Source organism: Boleophthalmus pectinirostris, unplaced genomic scaffold (assembly GCF_026225935.1).
Source record: "Boleophthalmus pectinirostris isolate CB_2022bp ecotype Guang Dong unplaced genomic scaffold, ASM2622593v1 HiC_scaffold_2, whole genome shotgun sequence".
In the NCBI taxonomy this organism is placed as follows: domain Eukaryota; kingdom Metazoa; phylum Chordata; class Actinopteri; order Gobiiformes; family Gobiidae; genus Boleophthalmus; species Boleophthalmus pectinirostris.
In genome coordinates, this window is record NW_026571152.1 from 899,698 (window position 1) to 920,995 (window position 21,298).

Below are 21,298 nucleotides of genomic sequence, written 5' to 3' on the forward strand. Positions count from 1 at the left end.
CTGGCTCCAACATTCACAACTACATCTTAATATATCAAAGTCAGTTGGTATGTTTTTCTCAAAAAAAAAACTGTCATGGACACAGACCCAGATGTATTTGTGCTTGGAACAAAACTGAAACTGCTCCATGAGGTGAAGTATCTGGGAGTCACCCTGGACCCACAACTATCTTCCAAACAACACGTCAACAGAACAGTGAATAAAATCAAATATAATTGATCAAATTTTCGTCGTATAAGAAATAATCAAACAACAAACTCGGCAATTATATATTTAAAGTCATTTTTAAAAGTAATTTTGCCACACCTAAATTATTGCATTACTAGTCGGACTCTGACAAGCAAAACTCCTCTTAAATGAGCTGAAACTATCAATAAAATTCACTTAAGGTATTAGACAAAAAGCTCACGAATATTAACTACTACAGAAAACTAGACAAATACAAATTCCTAAATTGGGACAACACAATCAAATATGCAGATTTAATTTTGGTAGACAAAGTTTTTAATCATCTTGTTCCACAACAAGAGCAGCTCTAGAGGCGACTGCTCTGTGCCCTAACAATAACCCTAGAAAAAGTGTGTTTGGACAACTCTCTTTTACTTATCGAGCAGCTCAAACATGGAATACAGAGCTGCTCATGTACGAGAACTTTCAACAATGGCAACATTTTCTAAAACTTTAAAACAGTGATTGTTCAGTGGTCAAATATGTCTCCATGTTTAACCAATTTACATTTTCTTTTATTTTGAGGGGTTGTTGGTTTAACTCTTAAACTCTTGACTTTGAACTTCAAATTGAACAGTTTGAAACTAATTGTGTGTACAGTGAGTGTGTTGTGTGTGTACAGTGAGTGTGTTGTGTGTACAGTGAGTGTGTTGTGTGTATAGTGAGTGTGCTGTGTGTACAGTGAGTGTGTTGTGTGTTACAGTGAGTGTGTTGTGTGTATAGTGAGTGTGTTGCCTGTACAGTCAGTGTGTTGCGTGTACAGTGAGTGTGTTGTGTGTACAGTGAGTGTGTTGTGTGTATAGTGAGTGTGTTGCGTGTATAGTGAGTGTGTTGCGTGTATAGTGAGTGTGTTGCGTGTACAGTCAGTGTGTTGTGTGTACAGTGAGTGTGTTGTGTGTACAGTGAGTGTGTTGTGTGTATAGTGAGTGTGTTGCGTGTATAGTGAGTGTGTTGTGTGTATAGTGAGTGTGTTGCGTGTACAGTCAGTGTGTTGCGTGTACAGTGAGTGTGTTGTGTGTACAGTGAGTGTGTTGTGTGTATAGTGAGTGTGTTGCGTGTACTGTCAGTGTGCTGGTTTTATGTTCTTTTGTGTGATTGTTGTTGTACTTTCCTTTGTCCTGTAGATGGAAATGAGCCACGTTGGCTATAATCTTTACATATTTACATTTTTAATGTTCATTAATATGTACTGTCCCTTTACAAATAAATAAAATAAGAAATAAGAAATCATTAAAGCAGCTGTAAACATTTTTCAAAATCAAAATTGTTAAATGCAAAAATTGTTTGTTTGGACATTTCATTTTTGGTTTCTACACAAGGTTTTCAGCACATATCACAGGAACTCACGTGTACAGGTCTTTTAGTGAAATGTGAACAGTTTAAAGCCCGTCTGGGGACTGGGGTCGGCTCTAAACACTGTGAGACCTTCATCAGATTACTGAATTGTTACTCTATGTTTGTTCTATCTGTTCCCATTCAAATAACATCTGCAAAGTGTCTTGCTCAAGGACACACACTCATACACTTTTTCATACAATCAAGGCAAATGAAGCAGAAACAAAGAAAATACACTGGCAATAAAACTATACCAAATGAGCTATGCATTTCATTATGAACACAGCTAAAGCTGCAGCATTCTTCTCTGATTTCACATGTCTAGATTCTTCGTGTCTGAATAAATCATATATGTGTGTTTCTTGAACAGAGCACAGAGCTGTGTCCTGCTCTATTAGTATTGACATTACTGTTACATTCTCTGTTGCTGTGGCCTCTGAGCTCCTCTTCAGCTCCACTAAAGCTTCTCTTTTAAGTAGATATATTATAATTAGGGATGGGCATGATTAGTCGATTAATTGATAATTGATCATTAAGAATTTCGTCGATTACGTTCATTTTTAATCAACAAACCAAATGTAGGTTGCTGTGCGTAGCATAGGATGACCAAACGCCCGTTTTTCTCCGGACATGTCCATTGCCCCACCTCCCGCCCCCCGTACAGTGTCCTGGTTTTGATAAACCAAAATAGGGTGACAAAAATATGTTCACACTAACCTGTATTCCACTGAGTCATGTCCTTTAGTCTGACAGAAGTTGAACCGCATCAGTACACAAGAGCTGTTTTTTTCTTTGCTTAATTTATGCAAATGAGCCATGTGGTTTTAAGTTTTTGTTTCTGCACAAATCTGCTTTAAACACATTCTAATGTCAAACAGACTGATGTGGATCTAGAGTGATTATGTTTATATGTTGTAAAGTTGAATTTATTTAAGCAGATTAGTGCAGATAGTAATAATAATGATAATAATGATAATTTTAATATAAAAACTAGATTGATAATCGATCTTTAATTCTCCTGACGATCGATTAAGAATATTTTATCGAATGCCCATCCCTAATTATAATCTTTACATTCATTTCCTGATCTTCTTTTGTAGTCACAGCTGCCCTCTGAAGACCACCTCTCTGAAGACCACCACTCACACACACACCACATTCATACACTGGCCAGGTGGGAGAAGTGTCTTGCTCAAGGGTAGAACAACAATATGCACTAGTTGGAACTGTTAATGAACCTTTATGTTTGAGAGCCTAAATGTGAGCCATTTGACTGTACTCAGATGTAATAGATCATTTTCAGAGGCCGGAGTTTTGCTCTCACGATAGAAAACAAATAGCATTTTCATCAATAAGACACTTTTATTCAGTCTCTATTTAGATGCCTTCAATCACCATAATTCAACCTTTATTTGGGCATTTAAAAATCTCAGTATACAACAGGACTAATTGTCTGATAATAGTTAGTCACTGCTCTATAGATATAAGCTTTAGTGGTTCTCACCCACGAGGTCCCACTCTCCGTTGGCGATGTATCCGCTGGTGTCTGCAGGGATCATCTGCAGATCCAGAGACCAGCCTCCATACGTCCATGAGCCGAACTTCAGATCACACCTCTGCACATCGAAAGGGAACCAGCGCACGTCTATGTAACAGGTGCTTTTGAAGATGCCTACAGAGACACAAGTACAGGTCACGTGATGTTATATGTACTCTGCAAAAGGAGGCTGGAGTAGAGCTGTTCTGTGCACTGACTCATGGACTCAGAGGGGGCAAAGTGTGGAGCTGGCAAAAGATCTCAGAATGTTTAGGATCTCGCACATGTGTACAGAGAAGAGCTACTTAGGCCGGTCATGATAACAAATTCTAAAGTGTTATATATTGCTGAAGTAAATATAGATGAAAAATGGTCACGTTTTTATACAGTGCTGTTCCACCTTCAAGGCTTAAACTGTGGCCATACCAGCTTGTCAAAGACTGACAGTGTTGGGGATTAACAGATTACATGTACTGGAGTTATATAATCAGAGTACAAATTATGAGTAACTGTATTCAGTTACAGTTACTGTTTCAATGAGTGGTAATTGGATTACAGTTACTTTGTTGAAATAAATGGATTACATGGCGCTATTTTCCTGTTTTCATATTTTGGGCTATATCACCTTTTTTTTTTTTTTTTTTTTTTCTCGGTAATTCCACTCATTGCTGGAAACTAAACCAAGCCTAAATTAGATCTAAACCAGGTCTAAACCAGGACTAAACCAGGACTAAAACCAGGTCTAAACTAGATCTAAACTAGATCTAAACCAGGTCTAAACCAGGACTAAAACCAGGTCTAAACTAGATCTAAACTAGATCTAAACCAGGTTTAAACCAGGTCTAAACTAGGTCTAAAACAGGACTAAAACAGGATTTAACAGGATTTAATCATGCTGCGCGGACGTGTCTCCTCCTCTTCTATCAATGATGTTTTTAATACGGTTAAGTAAAATCTGGGCTTTTTATTGTCTTTTAACAGACAAAACATCTTAAGTGAAGATTTCCGAGTCTTTGCTTCTCTACAGCAAATCAAGTAATCCAAAGTATTCAGATTACGTTACTCACTTTAAGTAATTTAATGGATGACTTTACAAACTACATTCTGGGGTACATAATCTGTAATCTGTAGGGGAATACATTTTAAAAGTAACCCTCCCAACACTGAAGCCTGATCTCATTAGATCTCAGAAGCGGCAGGGTCGGGCCTGGTCACTACTTGGATGGGAGACCACTGGGGAAAACAGGTGCCACAAGTGGGTGCCACTGGCTAAAACTGTCGTTGTGTCTTTAGGTAAGACACTTCACCTGCATTGCCCAGTAAGAAAATGGTGTGTGTGAGTGATGGTGGTGGTGGGCGGGGCCGATGGCACAATTTGGCAGCCTGTCTTCCGTCAGTCTCCCACCGAATGTGGAGGGAATGAACAATGAACTGTGAAGTGCTTTGGGTGTTTTGAAAGGTGCTATATAAATGCAATAATCAATGAATGAATGAATGAATTCATTTAATTACTTTACATCAAGGAGCCACTCACCCATTCACACACACTCACACACCACTTAAACAGATACTGAAGAAGCTGATAGATAAATAAACGATAATATTTAAACTCATTTATGCCACTGAAGAATCCAAGAGCAGATTTGAAAAACAAAAACAAATCGAAATCTATAATACTGATTAAAAAATAAAATAAAAAATCATGAGCTGCAATAAAGAAACAGCAGAATGAAACATCTATAAGAAGTCATAGTGAATTCAACCTTTTACAGATCTTATTGTATAGCCAAAAAAAATAAACCACCAAAAATCTCCCAGTAGTGCAAAGAAAAAGTACAGATGATAAATATTGACTCCAAAGAAAATATGCTATAGTAATTATGGTGACAGGCCTCGAGCTACAAAACAGCAGCTGCATAAGTTTAAAGGCAGATTAAACTGTGCAGTCGCTCCCAAAACACCAACTCACTCCCTCCGTGCATTCTATCATTTCATTTTTATATATATTTATAAATATATATACATTGCTTTGTCTATGTTTCACACTGTGGCATTAAAACTTTTTATCTTCATGGAGACCAAAGTATACTAGAAGTTAGCAGAAGTTATAGGTCAGATCTGTGGAGAGACGATGATGTTTTTAAGCTATAAAACCACCTGTAACTGAATAAATGTACATGAGAGCTGTTTAATGTCATACTGTGGAACATTCCAGGCAGAGCAATGACATCTCCACAGAAACAATCAGCTGACGGACCCTCAACCAAAAAGTTGCATAGTGCACATTTAAACTTCAGTGTCAGTGCTGATGAGTATGTACTTTCAATAGTGTCTTCAGTCTCTGGTAGAGGTTTTGTTGATAACCTAGAGATTTTTACTTTGGATATTTTGAAAATCCTATAATCTACCAACTGGTTTTAGATTTTCTAGTATTTCTAAAAGTTTTAAGATAAGTTTGTTTTAACAAAGACTGAATTCAGGTCTCAGGTCTCAGGTCTCTGATCTCAGGTCTCAGGTCTCTGGTCTCAGGTCTCTGGTCTCAGGTCTCAGGTCTCTGGTCTCAGGTCTCAGGTCTCTGGTCTCAGGTGTCTTGTCAGGTCTCTGGTCTCAGGTTTTTGGTCTCTGGTCTCTGACCTCAGGTCTCTCGTCTCTGGTCAGGTCTTTGGTCTCAGGTCTCAGGTTTCCAGTCAGGTCTTTGGTCTCAGGTCTCAGGTCTCAGGTTTCCGATCAGGTCTTTGGTCTCAGGTCTCAGGCCTCAGGTCTTTGGTCTCTGGTTTCTGGTCTTTGGTCAGGTCATTGGTCTCAGGTCTTTGGTCACAGGTCTCTGGCCTCGGGTTTCTGGTCTCAGGTCTCCAATCTCTGGTCTCTGTTCTCTGATCTTAGTTCTCAGGTCTCAGTTCTTTGGTCTCAAGTCTCTGGTCTCAGGTCTCGTGTCTTTGGTCTCAGGTCTTTGGTCTCAGGTCTCGTGTCTTTGGTCTCAGGTCTTTGGTCTCAGGTCTGTGGTCTCAGGTCTCTGGTCACAGGTCTGTGGTCTCAGGTCTTTAACCTCAGGTCTTTGGTCTCAGGTCTTTGGTGTCAGGTCTCTGGTCTCAGGTCTCTGGTCTCAGGTCTCTGGTCTTTGGTCTCAGGTCTTTGGTCTCAGGTCTTTGGTCTCAGGTCTCTGGTCTCAGGTCTCTGGTCTCTGGTCTCAGGTCTCTGGTCTTTGGTCTCAGGTCTTTGGTCTCAGGTCTTTGGTCTCAGGTCTCTGGTCTCAGGTCTCTGGTCTCAGGTCTCTGGTCTTTGGTCTCAGGTCTTTGGTCTCAGGTCTTTGGTCTCAGGTCTCTGGTCTCAGGTCTCTGGTCTCAGGCCTCTGGTCTTTGGTCTCTGGTCTTTGGTCTCAGGTCTTTGGTCTCAGGTCTCTGGTCTCAGTTCTCACGTCTCTGGCCTAACAGAGCTGTTAACATGCTGAGCACTTATTGATTTGTGAAGCTCCTCCTCAGTGTGTTTTACGGCACATGTCACATAACTGTCTATACCTGAAACAGTGTATGGCTCTTTACAGACAAACATATAAAACAAGAAGCCCGATTCTATTGCAAAATCTACAGAATCGACAGCACACTTAGAAAAATAATGGTGAATTCAATATGTTGTCATGGAAATATATGTAAGATTGGCCTTTTAGTGTCATTCTAAACGAACACTTTCACACTTTCACTTTTGGAGAGGAGCTGTCACTACTAGTTTCCATAGAAATATTGCTTTGCCTGAAATGTTCCACCGCATCACAATAAACTTATCCATCTCCAAGGACACAAGCAGGTGACAACACTGAACAAGTTATAGCTCAGTTCTGTGGAGAGGCAAGCCACTCAGAGAAATAATGCCTGTTTTTCAAGGTATTTTTAGTCACAAAAACATCTGTAGTTGAATATATGCAAGTAAGATCCTGTGCAATTAATGCCAAACTATGGAATATTCCAAACAAACATCTCCATGGAGACAAGAGTTTAGTGGACCCTCCCATAGAAAAGTTAGAAAAAACTGAGTCTCCTGGTTGAAAACAATAACAAGTGTCTGTGTGAGCACAGCTCTTCTGCGTCTGTCTCATTTCATTGATAAAAACACAACTCTAGCTCCGCCTCTTGACCTTTGACCTCTGACTCGCTCCATTAACAGTGACAGCTCCATCATGGACAGACACCTCCTCATCTAAACCAGGTCTAAAGCAGGACTAAACCAGGTCTAATCTAGAACTAAACCAGGTTTAAAACAGATTTAAACCAGGTCTACACTAGGTTTAAACCACATAAACCAGGTGTAAAATAGGACTGAACCAGGTCGAAGGTGGAACTACACAAGTTCTAAACATGGACTAACCCAAAGGGCAGAACAGTGCATTAAACTGGCACTAAATTCAGAAAACACACACATTTTGAAAACGACTGCACTGGGCAAAATTTCTCAGACAGGTGACAGTTCCATTCTATTGTCCGCTCCAGTGAACCAAAATGTGGAGGTGCACGTCTCCATGGTAACACCATCTTTAATCATCAGGTGGTGGGAAAATATAGTCCCAAAATAGAAAAAAAAATGCTTCAATAAAAGTGTTTGATATGCTTGTGCATAAAAGCAGTGTTTATCTGTACACAGGCACACGGACGCACCACGTCACAACTGGGACTGGATCTGGACTAAACCAGGACTAAACCAGGACTAAACCAGGACTAGAGGAGAAATACAGGATCCAACCAAACCAGGACCAAGAACTAAACCAGGATTAGCACAGGACCAAACCAAGACCAAACAGGGACCAAGGACTAAACCAGCACTACAGGACCAAACCAGAACTACACCAGGACTAGACCAAGAGAGGGACAGGACCGAACCAGAACCAAACCAGACCCAAACCAGAACCGAACCAGGACTACACTGAGACTAGACCAAGAGAGGGACAGGGCCGATAGATAGATAGATAGATAGATAGATAGATAGATAGATAGATAGATAGATAGTAGATAGATTGATAGATAGATAGATAGATAGATAGATAGATAGATAGATAGATAGATAGATAGATAGATAGATAGATAGATAGATAGATAGATAGATAGATAGATAGATAGATAGATAGATAGATAGATAGATAGATAGATAGATAGATAGATAGATAGATAGATAGTAGATAGATTGATAGATAGTCATAGAGCCACCACATTCAAAACAGGACGTGAGATCCTGGTGTTTTTATTTCACTATTTTGTCTGTAAATAAATTCCTTTCTCCTAATGTTGAACTCAGCTCCAAATTCGCCCCATAACTGTTGGCCTCAATGAGCTTTAATTGAGTGAAATTGATGGGAAAATGATCATGTCATGTGATCATAGATGAAATGATGTAAATACTGTGAATATGGGAGTGCACAGACCTGTTCTGATGTTTAAATGCCAGAAACCTCTTCAACAATCATATGCTCCATGTTTTGTGAAGCAGAACAAGCCCCATATCATTCAGAAGTGTTTTTCAATTGTTTTTTTTCTAACTAATTATTAGTGCTGTGATTGTAATTACACACTGATTGCACAGTCTCTCATTATTGCTTAAAATGTCATTTGGTAAAAAGAAAACGGAATCTTACAAATAGATATTCCTGGGCTTAAGTTTCCTCTTTATGTGACAACTTGATGATTTTTCACCATTAAAAAACATTTTCTTTTGCTATGACAACAGTGCACATGTTTGATGTGAAACCCGTGGACAGGTAGAAGATTCTCACCAGGAGGCAGGTACTGACAGTATCCTGAGGAGTTCACCAAAATATTTGTGTGGAACGAAGCATCAAACCTCTCATCCGCACTGCAGAAAAACAACACAAGACACAATGTTATTAAAATGTTCCACAGAATGGCATTAACCTCATCTATCTCCATGGAGACAAGAAAGTCACAATACTTGTTTTTCAAGGTTATCAGTAAAAATACCTGTAATTAAGTAAATGAAAAATATATCCGTTTAAAGTCCTATATTAACATAAAACTGACTCCTATGAGTTTTTAGTCATGTTGTAATGTTCCCTCCTCAAAAACAGACCTGGAGCTGTCTTTTGTTTTGTCTTTTGTTTCGTCTTTTGTTTTTGTTTTCATCTCCAAAGCTCAAAATGCTGTGTTCCACCATCAAGTTCAAGTGAACATCTACCTCATCTACCATTTACCTTTAGTTCTGTAAAGACTGGTGAGGATTCTAGGACTGAAATGATCCAAATGATTCTAGTGAAGGTGTATGCATTTTAAAAACATAGTGGAGCACTTCCTGTATCACCACATGACATCACAAGGTGGAAGAGTGTTTTCTCTTTGAGAGAAGAACTCGTGCTAAATGTGCAGGTTTGTGTGTTAAACATGTGAATGAAACAAAACACAACTCCAGGTCTGTTTGTGATGAGGAAACGACATAGAATAGATCAGAAAAGAATCTAATATGGGACCTTTAATAACACGGCTGTCACATGATCTAGCACTAACTTCAAAATGACAACACAATACATGACATTATAATGTAATAAAACTTTAAACTTCTAAATATAGTGCATACCTATAATAAAAATGTCAAATACTGAATACATTCAGGTGAATGCAAGTATACCGTTTCAACATGGTGGTTTTATAGATGGATAGATTTGATGTACCAGGATATGATCTCGACAATGAGTTCAAGTTAGGGTTTCGATTAATTCAAGTGTCATTATTATGTGTTACCCAACTGGTATTTTCTAATGTTCTAATCCCAGACTGTTTTTAAAATGTGTTGTATTCAGGATGATTTCCTTCTTCAAATATTCTGAGACAATCACCAGCACAAAAGTTATTTCCAAAAGTTCTCTCTGTTTATACGACTGTGATTCAAATTCAGGCTCAGTGCCCAAAGCGTCTGCTCGTCTCATTAAAAAGCCGCCAGTATCCCCCTGACAAGAGCCCCTCCTCACTCAACGCAACACGGGGTTAGTATTAGCATTTTTGGTTGTCGTTAGCGATGAGCTGCTAATCTTAAGCACACAGGTACAAGAGGAAGGAACGAGCTCAGTGTTTGTTTGTGCACAGCACAGACCAAAGACTCTGCATGAGCCGTCCACCAACGGCTCTCTTTTTCTCTGTAATATGGTGCAGCCATAAGACCATATTATCTGATCCACAGTCTAATGTTTCCTCATCTCACACACACACACGCACACACACACACACACACACACACACACACACACACACACACACACACACACACACACACACACACACCTGGAGTTGTGTTGTGTTTCATTCACATGTTTAACACACAAACCTGCACAGTGTGATGTCATGCGGTAATACAGGAAGTGCTCCACTGTGTTTTTAAACTCCACACACCTTCACTAGAATCATTTGGATCATTTCAGCCCTGACGTTTCCAATCTCTACTAAACACAAGGCCAAAGAAGCAGTTTACTTGAAAACTACCACTTCATGACATCACAAGGTGGAGCAGAGCGTTTGGATCTGGAGATGTAGACAGAGTCATAATAAAAAGTTCTCAAACGTGTGAATGAAACATAACACCAGGTGTGTTTTTGAGGAGGTAACAGTGTTCTAACACGGCTTAAAGCTCCTAGAGCTCCTGTAGAATACTTGAGTAACTGTTTGATGTATCAGAGTAAATCATTATATAACAGTGGAGGGGAGATGGGGTTTGGACTATTTTAATACATTTTCTTTTTTTCAAGCAAAATGTTGTGAGGTTTTGCACATGTACATCCCACTGGAAACAGCAAGGAAAAATATGGAAATCAACCAGTCAGTTAGCCTATTGTCTCCATGGCGCTGTTATGCTCCAGTAATATGTAAATGTTCCAGAATATGGCATTAAACATCGGTTTTACATTTAGTCAGCTACAGGAGTTTTCATTGCTCGATACCTTTGAAAACACATGTATTATTACACTGAGCAGGCTTGCCGCTCCGCAGATTTGAACTGTAAACCTAACTTTGAGTCATGATGAAGGTTTAAGTGTTTTTGTTTCAATCAATGTTAAGACTAAAACAAAAAGTAGAAGTGGATGGTAAAAATGTGTGTGTTTGTGCGCTTGTGTGTGTGTGTGTGTGTGTGTGTGTGTTTGTGTGTACCTGTTGTAAAGCAGGATGTCAGGTCTCCAGATCTGGTTGTCAGGGAAACGCACATTTGTGACTCCGGGATATTCAGACACATTCCACTGAAGGTAGAAGTCGGTCCAGTACTGAAAAACATTTACATTTAAATTTATCACACAAAACAACAGGCTGTGAGGTGTCCTGCTTATTGACACAACAATAATATGAACTGGGTCAAGTTGAACCTTCAACATTCCAGATAGTCTAAGCAGATAAATATTTATGGTACGTTATTGTCCCCAGATCATTGTAAAAATATTCAAGAAAGTTCCAAATAGTGACGCACCATCCATTTTGTTCTGTTTGATACAGATACTTGATACTCGGGTAGAGTCTGAAAATATGATTTATTTCTATTAAACACAAACGCTGAGTGGTAAAAATCATTCAAATGTGCTTTAACTGTTATTTACCATTTAAGGTAACTACAGAGCAACTTTGAAAAACACAAGTTAAATATTAAGAGACGTTCGGATCAACATTGGCCAGTAAATCGTCTTGATACACCAGCTGTTTCATCGGCTGAACCAATATCTTGGACCTGATAACCAATCCATGAAAAACTGGGTGACACATGAGGGAAGATGTGATTCACAAACTTGATATCTTAATCTAATTTATTATTTATTTTATTTATGAGACAGGGACGGTGCACAACATATATTAACCTTAACAGGAGCGATGCACGCTGCCCGACTGCAACACTAGAGCTCATTTCCACCTGTCATCCCTGCTGCTTGTTTTTTAGGTTTGGCCTTTCAACAGACAACAATCTTAATGCTTAGTAATAAAAATAAGCCCTTTTTCATGCAGTATTAAATTCAGTCATTTAGCTGGCACAATACTTAATTTAAATATATGATTTTGTTCCAGTTTATGTTTACATTTTTAAGGTCAGTCATTACAAAGACGTCATAAAAAGCAAGTCTACTTTTTGACCATTTACAGACAAATCCCACTATAATTGTTCACTGTGGACCAGAGCGTGCAGACAGCTTCAGCCTCCCTTTTCAAACACAATTTCAGATCCTGTTTCATTTCCAGAGTGTGTCAGACTCTCCAGGGATAAGCTTGTTTTGGACAGGACGTAAACAAGTCTTACGGGACAACAAGTATCGAGCCACTGCAATCTCTCAAATGTCCTCCCTGTGTGACTGTGCTGCTGGTTATCAGTTCTCCTCCTCTCAGTGGGAGGTTGTGGGTTAGATTCCTGATCTTTCTGTGTGGAGCCTGGAAAGACTTTTGACTTCAGAAGAGAGAGACGGACAAAGAATGCAAGATTACTCCACTTCACATACGCTTTTGGTGATATAAGATGGTTTATTCTCTAAGAGTCAGATATCACACCAAAATAATTTATATTTTGTCAAATACCAGAAGCTTTTAGGACTGCAGTTAATTATGTAGTCGACTTTTTGTGTGCGTGTGATAAAGCATCATTTGGCACATGTTTAGTCAGTAAGTAAGTCTTTATTTATATAGCGCTTTTCACTGACATTTTCTGTCCCCAAAGACGCTTTACACAGCATTATTCATTCACTCTATACCCTGGTGATGGTAAGCTACTATTGTAGCCACAGCTGCCCTGGGGCACACTGACAGAGGCGCAGCTGCCATGCCACTCGGTGCCATCGGTCCCTCCGACCACCACACACACAAACGCACACACACGCACGCACACACACACACGCACACACACGCACACACACGCGCACACACACACACGCACACACACGCACACACACCACTTTCATAGTAGGCAATGTGGGTGAAGTGTCTTGCCTAAGGACACAATGATTGAATTGATTGTATTTAACTGACCTTGACTATCAACTGTTCATGGAGATCTGTAGCATGTTTTGGGTTGATGGGGGAAACCGGAGCGCCCAGAGGAAACCCATCCAGACACAAGGAGAAACATGCAAACTCCACACAGAAAGGCCTGGGCGACCCAGGGATCAAACCCAGAACCTTCTTGCTGTGAGGCATGAGTGCTAGTCACCCATGCTGCGCGTTTTCGTGAGTCTTCATAGTCCACATAGCAAAAACAATTACTAAAATGCAATTACGATTCTTTTAATGGTCTTGTATTGCACAAAATCGACTTTTGTGAGCTTTTAGTCATGTTAAAATGTTTGAGTAACTCTTTATTATGAGTCTGTCTACACCTCCAAAGCTCAAAATGCTCCGTTCCACCTGATGTCATGAAGACTAGCAAATCTAGAGCTGAAATTATCCAAATGATTCTAGTGATGGTGTAAGGAGTTTAAAAACACAGTGGAGCACTTCCTGTATGACCACATGACATCACAAGGTGGAGGTTTTTCTGTTTGAGAGAAGAACGCTGCCTAAATGTGCAGGGTTTGTGTGTTAAACATGTGTGAATGAAACAAAACAAAACTCCAGGTTTGTTTGTGATGAGGAAACGACATTAGAACAGATCAGGTCACTGCAGCCCTGGGTCTTGTTTGCTAATATTCTAAATGTGCTCCCATCTATATATGCTTTCAAAAGTTTAACATGTCGAAGCCTTAGGAGAAGTTTGCTTGACTTTTCATTGGCAAACTTCAAATCCATTCAATCTGAAGCCCTCTCCAGACTGTCCTCTCCAGCCCTGTCCTCCCCGGGCCCCTTCCGTCGGTGACAGGATGTAAACAAGTCTTATTAGGGGAGAAGAGGCTGACCTTGAGCCGAGGACCCTCTCTGAAAACACCAGGGACGCGCTGCCAAAAGTGAGGAGAGAGAGGGCGCTGTATGCAAATCACATTCCAACAACACACATTCAGACTCGTACTGCTGTGTATGCGTCTGCTGGAACCACTCACAACACAACGCACATCGCTCATACAAGATCCACTAATATAACAATCATCTGTCTGTAATCTGGAGATAAGCAGGAAATGAAGGTCACACAAGATAATCGAGCTTGTGTGTTCATTTGCAGTTAGTGTTGTAATTGTAAAACCACAGTATAGCTTTAAAGTGATCTATCTCCATGGAAACAAGCAGGTGCCGCCACCAGGACATGTCACATGTCAGATCTGTGGAGTGTCAGATCTGTGGACTATAATGCAAGTTCTGTAAGTTTTTGTTTGTAATTACTGTGTTTCAGATGACATCACAACATTCAATAGACCAATAATATTTAATACAAATGGGGCAGCTGAAATTATTGTCACTAAAAGGCTGTTGTTGTTTTTTTTGTTATGTTTTTTTTTGGCTCTAGTCACTGAGGTTCAAGTTCAGGTTCATGTTCAACATTTGTGAATTTGATTATTGGATATTTCATGGCAAAGTACAATGTAATCAAACTTGTGTCTTGCCCTCATCTGAGAGCACGATCACGTATCAAAACATTCTAGAATCTGGAAACAACAGTGGCTCGAGCTCTCGTCGAAGGTTTGATTCCTGCTCAGACCAAGTTCAATGGCTGAATCTTCAGACTATTCACCCACACTGCCTAAATGAACGGTGTGTGTGTGCGTGCGTGTGTGAGTGTTGGTGGTAGTGAGAGGGGCTGATGGTACAGATTGGCAGCCTCACCTCTGTCAGTCTGCCCCAGGGCAGCTGTGGGTACAACAGTAGAGTACCACCACTGAGTGTGGAGCCGAGTGAAGTGCTTTGAGAGAGCAGTGTAAAGCATTATTATTATTATTATTATTATTATTATTATTATTATTATTATTATTATTATTATTATTGTGGAACTTGAACAAAGCTACTTTAAAGGCCCACGTTTCCTTATCACACACAGACCTGGAGTTTGTTTCATTCACACAAGTTTAGCACACAATCCCTGCACATTTAGGCACACTTCTCCTTTCAAACAGAAAACACTCTGTTCTACCTTGTGATGTCATGTGGTGATACAGGAAGCACTCCACTGTGTTTGTAAACTCCATACACATTTACTAGAATCATTTGGATCATTTCAGCCCTAGAATTTGGGAATTTTTCCTGTAATTTTTCTCGACATCACAAGGTGAAACAGAGCATTTTGAGCACTGGAGATGTAAACAGAGTAATAAGAAAGGATTCCTCAAACATGAATGAATGAGACAAAGACAACTCCAGGTCTGTTTTTGAGGAGGTAACACCCAACACTCAGTCTTTGTGTGTGCATAAGTCAGGCAAATAAGCCATTGAATATTAAAAATAGAACAAAAATGAGAGAAAACATTGAAATGTAAAGTTTGTTTTCTTGATATTTTTCTACACCAGCACCAGAGCCTCCACACAGAGATATGAAACAGCATGAGAGCTCATTTCTCACTGACTTTTGGAGCTGTATTGTATTTTGAATGAGGAGCTGAATCCTCTGATGTCAGACAGTTCAAAAGCACATCATGGAGTTACGATCTATAGGTGCCCACACAGCACTGACACAAACCCTCACTCTGACCAGCAGCTTCAAATAGAATACGATCAGAGCAGGAAATCTCATACAACCAGAGCTGCCAATCATAAGTAGAGATGGTTTATAGAGCAGTCCAATGACGCCTGGGGAATCCCACGATCACCATTATCTGAACTTATTTAAACTTATCTTGACAAAAAACAGTTCCACACTTGACACTGAAATAATTTTATCTCAATGAAATGTCTGGAAACATAGACTGTATAAAGAAGTGGACAAAGTGAGTGTCACCCACAGCGTTCGGCTCTAGTCAAATGAAGCTCATCGAGGGTGGAAGGTATGGGGTGAATTTGGAACCAAGTTCCATAATTGGAATTCTTTCCACAAGTATCATAGCAACCAAAGAGCCAATCATGGGCCAGGCTGTTGAAGGTAACGGCTTCCCGCCTTCACCTCTGGTTTGGCAAGTTTTCAGTACAAAATGAATTGCAGCCGACAGAGCTGGAAGTGCGCCCATACTCACTTCCTAGTTGGAATGCGTCAGCAAGCAGGTTAGCTATGTCCATTTATATATACAGTTTAGAATCTGAAAAGAAAAACTTTATTGTATTTATCTATTTTTTTATGTCTGTTTGTAATTTCTTAATTGAAATGATAAGAAAGTGACACCAAAGACAGTGTTTTAGAGTGTGTACAGTGTTTGAGAATGTGTACAGTGTGTTTGAGAGTGTGTACAGTGTGTTGGAGAGTGCGTAGAGTGTTTTAGAGTGTGTACAGTGTGTTTGAGAGTGTGTACAGTGTGTTTGAGAGTGTGTAGAGTGTGTTTGAGAGTGTGTAGAGTGTTGGAGAGTGTGTAGAGTGTTGGAGAGTGTGTAGAGTGTGTTTTAGAGTGTGTACAGTGTGTTTGAGAGTTTGTACAGTGTGTTGGAGAGTGTGTACAGTGTTTTAGAGTGTGTACAGTGTGTTTGAGAGTGTGTACAGTGTGTTTGAGAGTGTGTACAGTGTGTTTGAGAGTGTGTAGAGTGTGTTTGAGAGTGTGTACAGTGTGTTTGAGAGTTTGTACAGTGTGTTGGAGAGTGTGTACAGTGTTTTAGAGTGTGTACAGTGTGTTTGAGAGTGTGTACAGTGTGTTGGAGAGTGTGTAGAGTGTTTTAGAGTGTGTACAGTGTGTTTGAGAGTGTGTACAGTGTGTTTGAGAATGTGTACAGTGTGTTGGAGAGTGTGCACAGTGTGTTGGAGAGTGTGTAGAGTGTTTTAGAGTGTGTACAGTGTGTTTGAGAGTGTGTACAGTGTGTTTGAGAGTGTGTACAGTGTTGGAGAGTGTGTACAGTGTGTTGGAGAGTGTGTACAGTGTTTGAGAGTGTGTACAGTGTGTTGGAGAGTGTGTACAGTGTGTTGGAAAGTGTGTACAGTGTGTTTGAGAGTGTGTACAGTGTGTTGGAGAGTGTGTACAGTGTGTTGGAGAGTGTGTACAGTGTGTTTGAGAGTGTGTACAGTGTTGGAGAGTGTGTACAGTGTGTTTGAGAGTGTGTACAGTGTTGGAAAGTGTGTACAGTGTGTTTGAGAGTGTGTACAGTGTTTGAGAGTGTGTACAGTGTTTGAGAGTGTGTACAGTGAGTTTCAGAGTGTGTACAGTGTGTTGGAGAGTGTGTACAGTGTGTTGGAGAGTGTGTACAGTGTGTTGGAGAGTGTGTACAGTGTTTGAGAGGTGTGTACAGTGTGTTTTAGAGTGTGTACAGTGTTGGAGAGTGTGTACAGTGTTGGAGAGTGTGTACAGTGTTTGAGAGTGTGTACAGTGTTGGAGAGTGTGTACAGTGAGTTTGAGAGTGTGTACAGTGTTTGAGAGTGTGTACAGTGTGTTGGAGAGTGTGTACAGTGTTTGAGAGTGTGTACAGTGAGTTTGAGAGTGTGTACAGTGTGTTGGAGAGTGTGTACAGTGTGTTGGAGAGTGTGTACAGTGTTTCAGAGTGTGTACAGTGTGTTGGAGAGTGTGTACAGTGTTTGAGAGTGTGTAGAGTGTGTTGGAGAGTGTGTACAGTGTTGAAGAGTGTGTACAGTGAGTTTGAGAGTGTGTACAGTGTGTTGGAGAGTGTGTACCGTGTTTCAGAGTGTGTACAGTGTGTTGGAGAGTGTGTACAGTGTGTTGGAGAGTGTGTACAGTGAATTTGAGAGTGTGTACAGTGTGTTTGAGAGTGTGTACAGTGAGTTGGAGAGTGTGTACAGTGTGTTGGAGAGTGTGTACAGTGTTTGAGAGTGTGTACAGTGTTTGAGAGTGTGTACAGTGTTGGTAAGTGTGTACAGTGTGTTTGAGAGTGTGTACAGTGTTGGAGAGTGTGTACAGTGTTGGAGACTGTGTACAGTGTGTTTGAGAGTGTGTACAGTGTTGGTAAGTGTGTACAGTGTGTTTGAGAGTGTGTACAGTGTTGGAGAGTGTGTACAGTGAGTTTCAGAGTGTGTACTGTGGGTTTTTCGGAAGGTTCAATGTGTGTCCTAAAAAGAAGCACAGGAGATGGAGAATCCGAGAAAACAGGCCACTTTATTTCAGCATTTCCATTGAGTGAGATTCAAGTTGATTACCATGTACAACTGCCACCCCGGAACGACGTCTGACAAACTCAAAATCAGGGGTAGCTTTATACTACATCTTGACAAAACATTAACTTGTTGATTTAGCATATACAGCAAGAAAATGAACAATACTGCTGACCCAGTACATCATGGGTGGGAACATGCCACGGGGACCACATATGTCAGTTTTTCTGCTTCGTGTTTTTCCACCCTGCTGTCATTCTAAAGTCCATAATGTTAGGTGAATTTAGCATGATCAGCACATAATTTCCCACAGTACAGTGTGTTGGAGAGTGTGTACAGTGTGTTTTAGAGTGTGTATAGTGTTGGAGAGTGTGTACAGTGTTGGAGAGTGTGTACAGTGTTTGAGAGTGTGTACAGTGTTTGAGAGTGTGTACAGTGAGTTTGAGAGTGTGTACAGTGTTTGAGAGTGTGTACAGTGAGTTTGAGAGTGTGTACAGTGTTTGGGAGTGTGTACAGTGTGTTGGAGAGTGTGTACAGTGTTTGAGAGTGTGTACAGTGTGTTGGAGAGTGTGTACAGTGTTTGAGAGTGTGTACAGTGTGTTTGAGAGTGTGTACAGTGTTTGAGAGTGTGTACAGTGTGTTTGAGAGTGTGTACAGTGTGTTTGAGAGTGTGTACAGTGTGTTGGAGAGTGTGTACCGTGTTGGAGAGTGTGTACAGTGTGTTTGAGAGTGTGTACACTGTTTGAGAGTGTGTACAGTGTGTTTTAGAGTGTGTACAGTGTTGGAGAGTGTGTACAGTGCGTTTGAGAGTGTGTACCGTGTTGGAGAGTGTGTACAGTGTGTTTGAGAGTGTGTACAGTGTTTGAGAGTGTGTACAGTGTGTTTTAGAGTGTGTACAGTGTTGGAGAGTGTGTACAGTGTTTGAGAGTGTGTACAGTGTTGGAGAGTGTGTACAGTGTTGGAGAGTGTGTACAGTGAGTTTGAGAGTGTGTACAGTGTGTTTTAGAGTGTGTACAGTGTTGGAGAGTGTGTACAGTGTTTGAGAGTGTGTACAGTGTGTTTTAGAGTGTGTACAGTGTTGGAGAGTGTGTACAGTGTTTGAGAGTGTGTACACTGTTGGAGAGTGTGTACAGTGTTTGAGAGTGTGTACAGTGTTTGAGAGTGTGTACAGTGTGTTTTAGAGTGTGTACAGTGTTCGAGAGTGTGTACAGTGTTTGAGAGTGTGTACAGTGTTGGAGAGTGTGTACAGTGTGTTGGAGAGTGTGTACAGTGTTCGAGAGTGTGTACAGTGTGTTTGAGAGTGTGTACAGTGTTTGAGAGTGTGTACAGTGTTTGAGAGTGTGTACAGTGTGTTTTAGAGTGTGTACAGTGTTGGAGAGTGTGTACAGTGTTGGAGAGTGTGTACAGTGTGTTGGTACAGTGTGTTGGAGTGTGTGTACAGTGTGTTGGAGAGTGTGTACAGTGTGTTGGAGAGTGTGTACAGTGTGTTGGAGAGTGTGTACAGTGTTGTGGAGAGTGTGTGTTTGAGAGTGTGTACAGTGTGTGAGAGTGTGTACAGTGTGTTTGAGAGTGTGTACAGTGTGTTTGAGAGTGTGTACAGTGTTTGAGAGTGTGTACAGTGTGTTGGAGTGTGTGTACAGTGTGTTGGAGTGTGTGTACAGTGTGTTGGAGTGTGTGTACAGTGTGTTGGAGAGTGTGTGCAGTGTTTGAGAGTGTGTACAGTGTTTGAGACTGTGTACAGTGTTGGAGAGTGTGTAGAGTGTGTTGGAGAGTGTGTACAGTGTGTTGGAGTGTGTGTACAGTGTGTTGGAGAGTGTGTACATTGTGTTGGAGAGTGTGTACAGTGTGTTTGAGAGTGTGTACAGTGTGTTGGAGTGTGTGTACAGTGTGTTGGAGTGTGTGTACAGTGTGTTGGAGAGTGTGTGCAGTGTTTGAGAGTGTATACAGTGTTTGAGAGTGTGTACAGTGTTGGGGAGTGTGTACAGTGTGTTGGAGTGTGTGTACAGTGTGTTGGAGAGTGTGTACAGTGTGTTGGAGAGTGTGTACAGTGTGTTGGAGAGTGTGTACAGTGTGTTGGAGTGTGTGTACAGTGTGTTGGAGAGTGTGTACAGTGTGTTGGAGAGTGTGTACAGTGTTTGAGAGTGTGTACAGTGTTTGAGAGTGTGTACAGTGTGTTGGAGTGTGTGTACAGTGTGTTGGAGTGTGTGTACAGTGTGTTGGAGAGTGTGTACAGTGTGTTGGAGAGTGTGTACAGTGTTTGAGAGTGTGTACAGTGTGTTTGAGTGTGTGTACAGTGTGTTTGAGTGTGTGTACAGTGTGTTGGAGTGTGTGTACAGTGTGTTGGAGAGTGTGTACAGTGCGTTGGAGAGTGTGTACAGTGTGTTGGAGTGTGTGTACAGTGTGTTGGAGAGTGTGTACAGTGTTTGAGAGTGTGTACAGTGTTTGAGAGTGTGTACAGTGTGTTTGAGAGTGTGTACAGTGTGTTGGAGTGTGTGTACAGTGTTGGGGTGTGTGTACAGTGTGTTGGAGAGTGTGTACAGTGTTTGAGAGTGTGTACAGTGTTTGAGAGTGTGTACAGTGTTCGAGAGTGTGTAGAGTGTGTTGGAGAGTGTGTACAGTGTGTTGGAGAGTGTGTACAGTGTGTTGGAGAGTGTGTACAGTGTGTTGGAGAGTGTGTACAGTGTTTGAGAGTGTGTACAGTGTGTTTGAGTGTGTGTACAGTGTGTTTGAGTGTGTGTACAGTGTGTTGGAGTGTGTGTACAGTGTGTTGGAGAGTGTGTACAGTGCGTTGGAGAGTGTGTACAGTGTGTTGGAGTGTGTGTACAGTGTGTTGGAGAGTGTGTACAGTGTTTGAGAGTGTGTACAGTGTTTGAGAGTGTGTACAGTGTGTTTGAGAGTGTGTACAGTGTGTTGGAGTGTGTGTACAGTGTTGGGGTGTGTGTACAGTGTGTTGGAGAGTGTGTACAGTGTTTGAGAGTGTGTACAGTGTTTGAGAGTGTGTACAGTGTTCGAGAGTGTGTAGAGTGTGTTGGAGAGTGTGTACAGTGTGTTGGAGAGTGTGTACAGTGTGTTAGAGAGTGTGTACAGTGTGTTGGAGAGTGTGTACAGTGTGTTGGAGAGTGTGTACAGTGTGTTGGAGAGTGTGTACAGTGT

At 40.9% G+C, this 21,298-nt stretch overlaps 1 protein-coding gene across 1 annotated transcript in view; it reads right to left on the reverse strand.

The window, feature by feature from the left end:
• The window catches only part of LOC110155091 (neuronal acetylcholine receptor subunit alpha-7), a 58,703-nt gene that overhangs the window by 18,090 nt on the left and 19,315 nt on the right, over positions 1 to 21,298 (reverse strand). The window contains exons 4-6 of the mRNA XM_020919150.2: positions 11,233 to 11,342; positions 8,856 to 8,935; positions 3,068 to 3,235 (exon numbers count right to left, since the gene is read on the reverse strand). Coding sequence (XP_020774809.1) covers positions 3,068 to 3,235; positions 8,856 to 8,935; positions 11,233 to 11,342 — 358 coding nt within the window. The remainder of the gene's footprint in view (positions 1 to 3,067; positions 3,236 to 8,855; positions 8,936 to 11,232; positions 11,343 to 21,298) is intronic.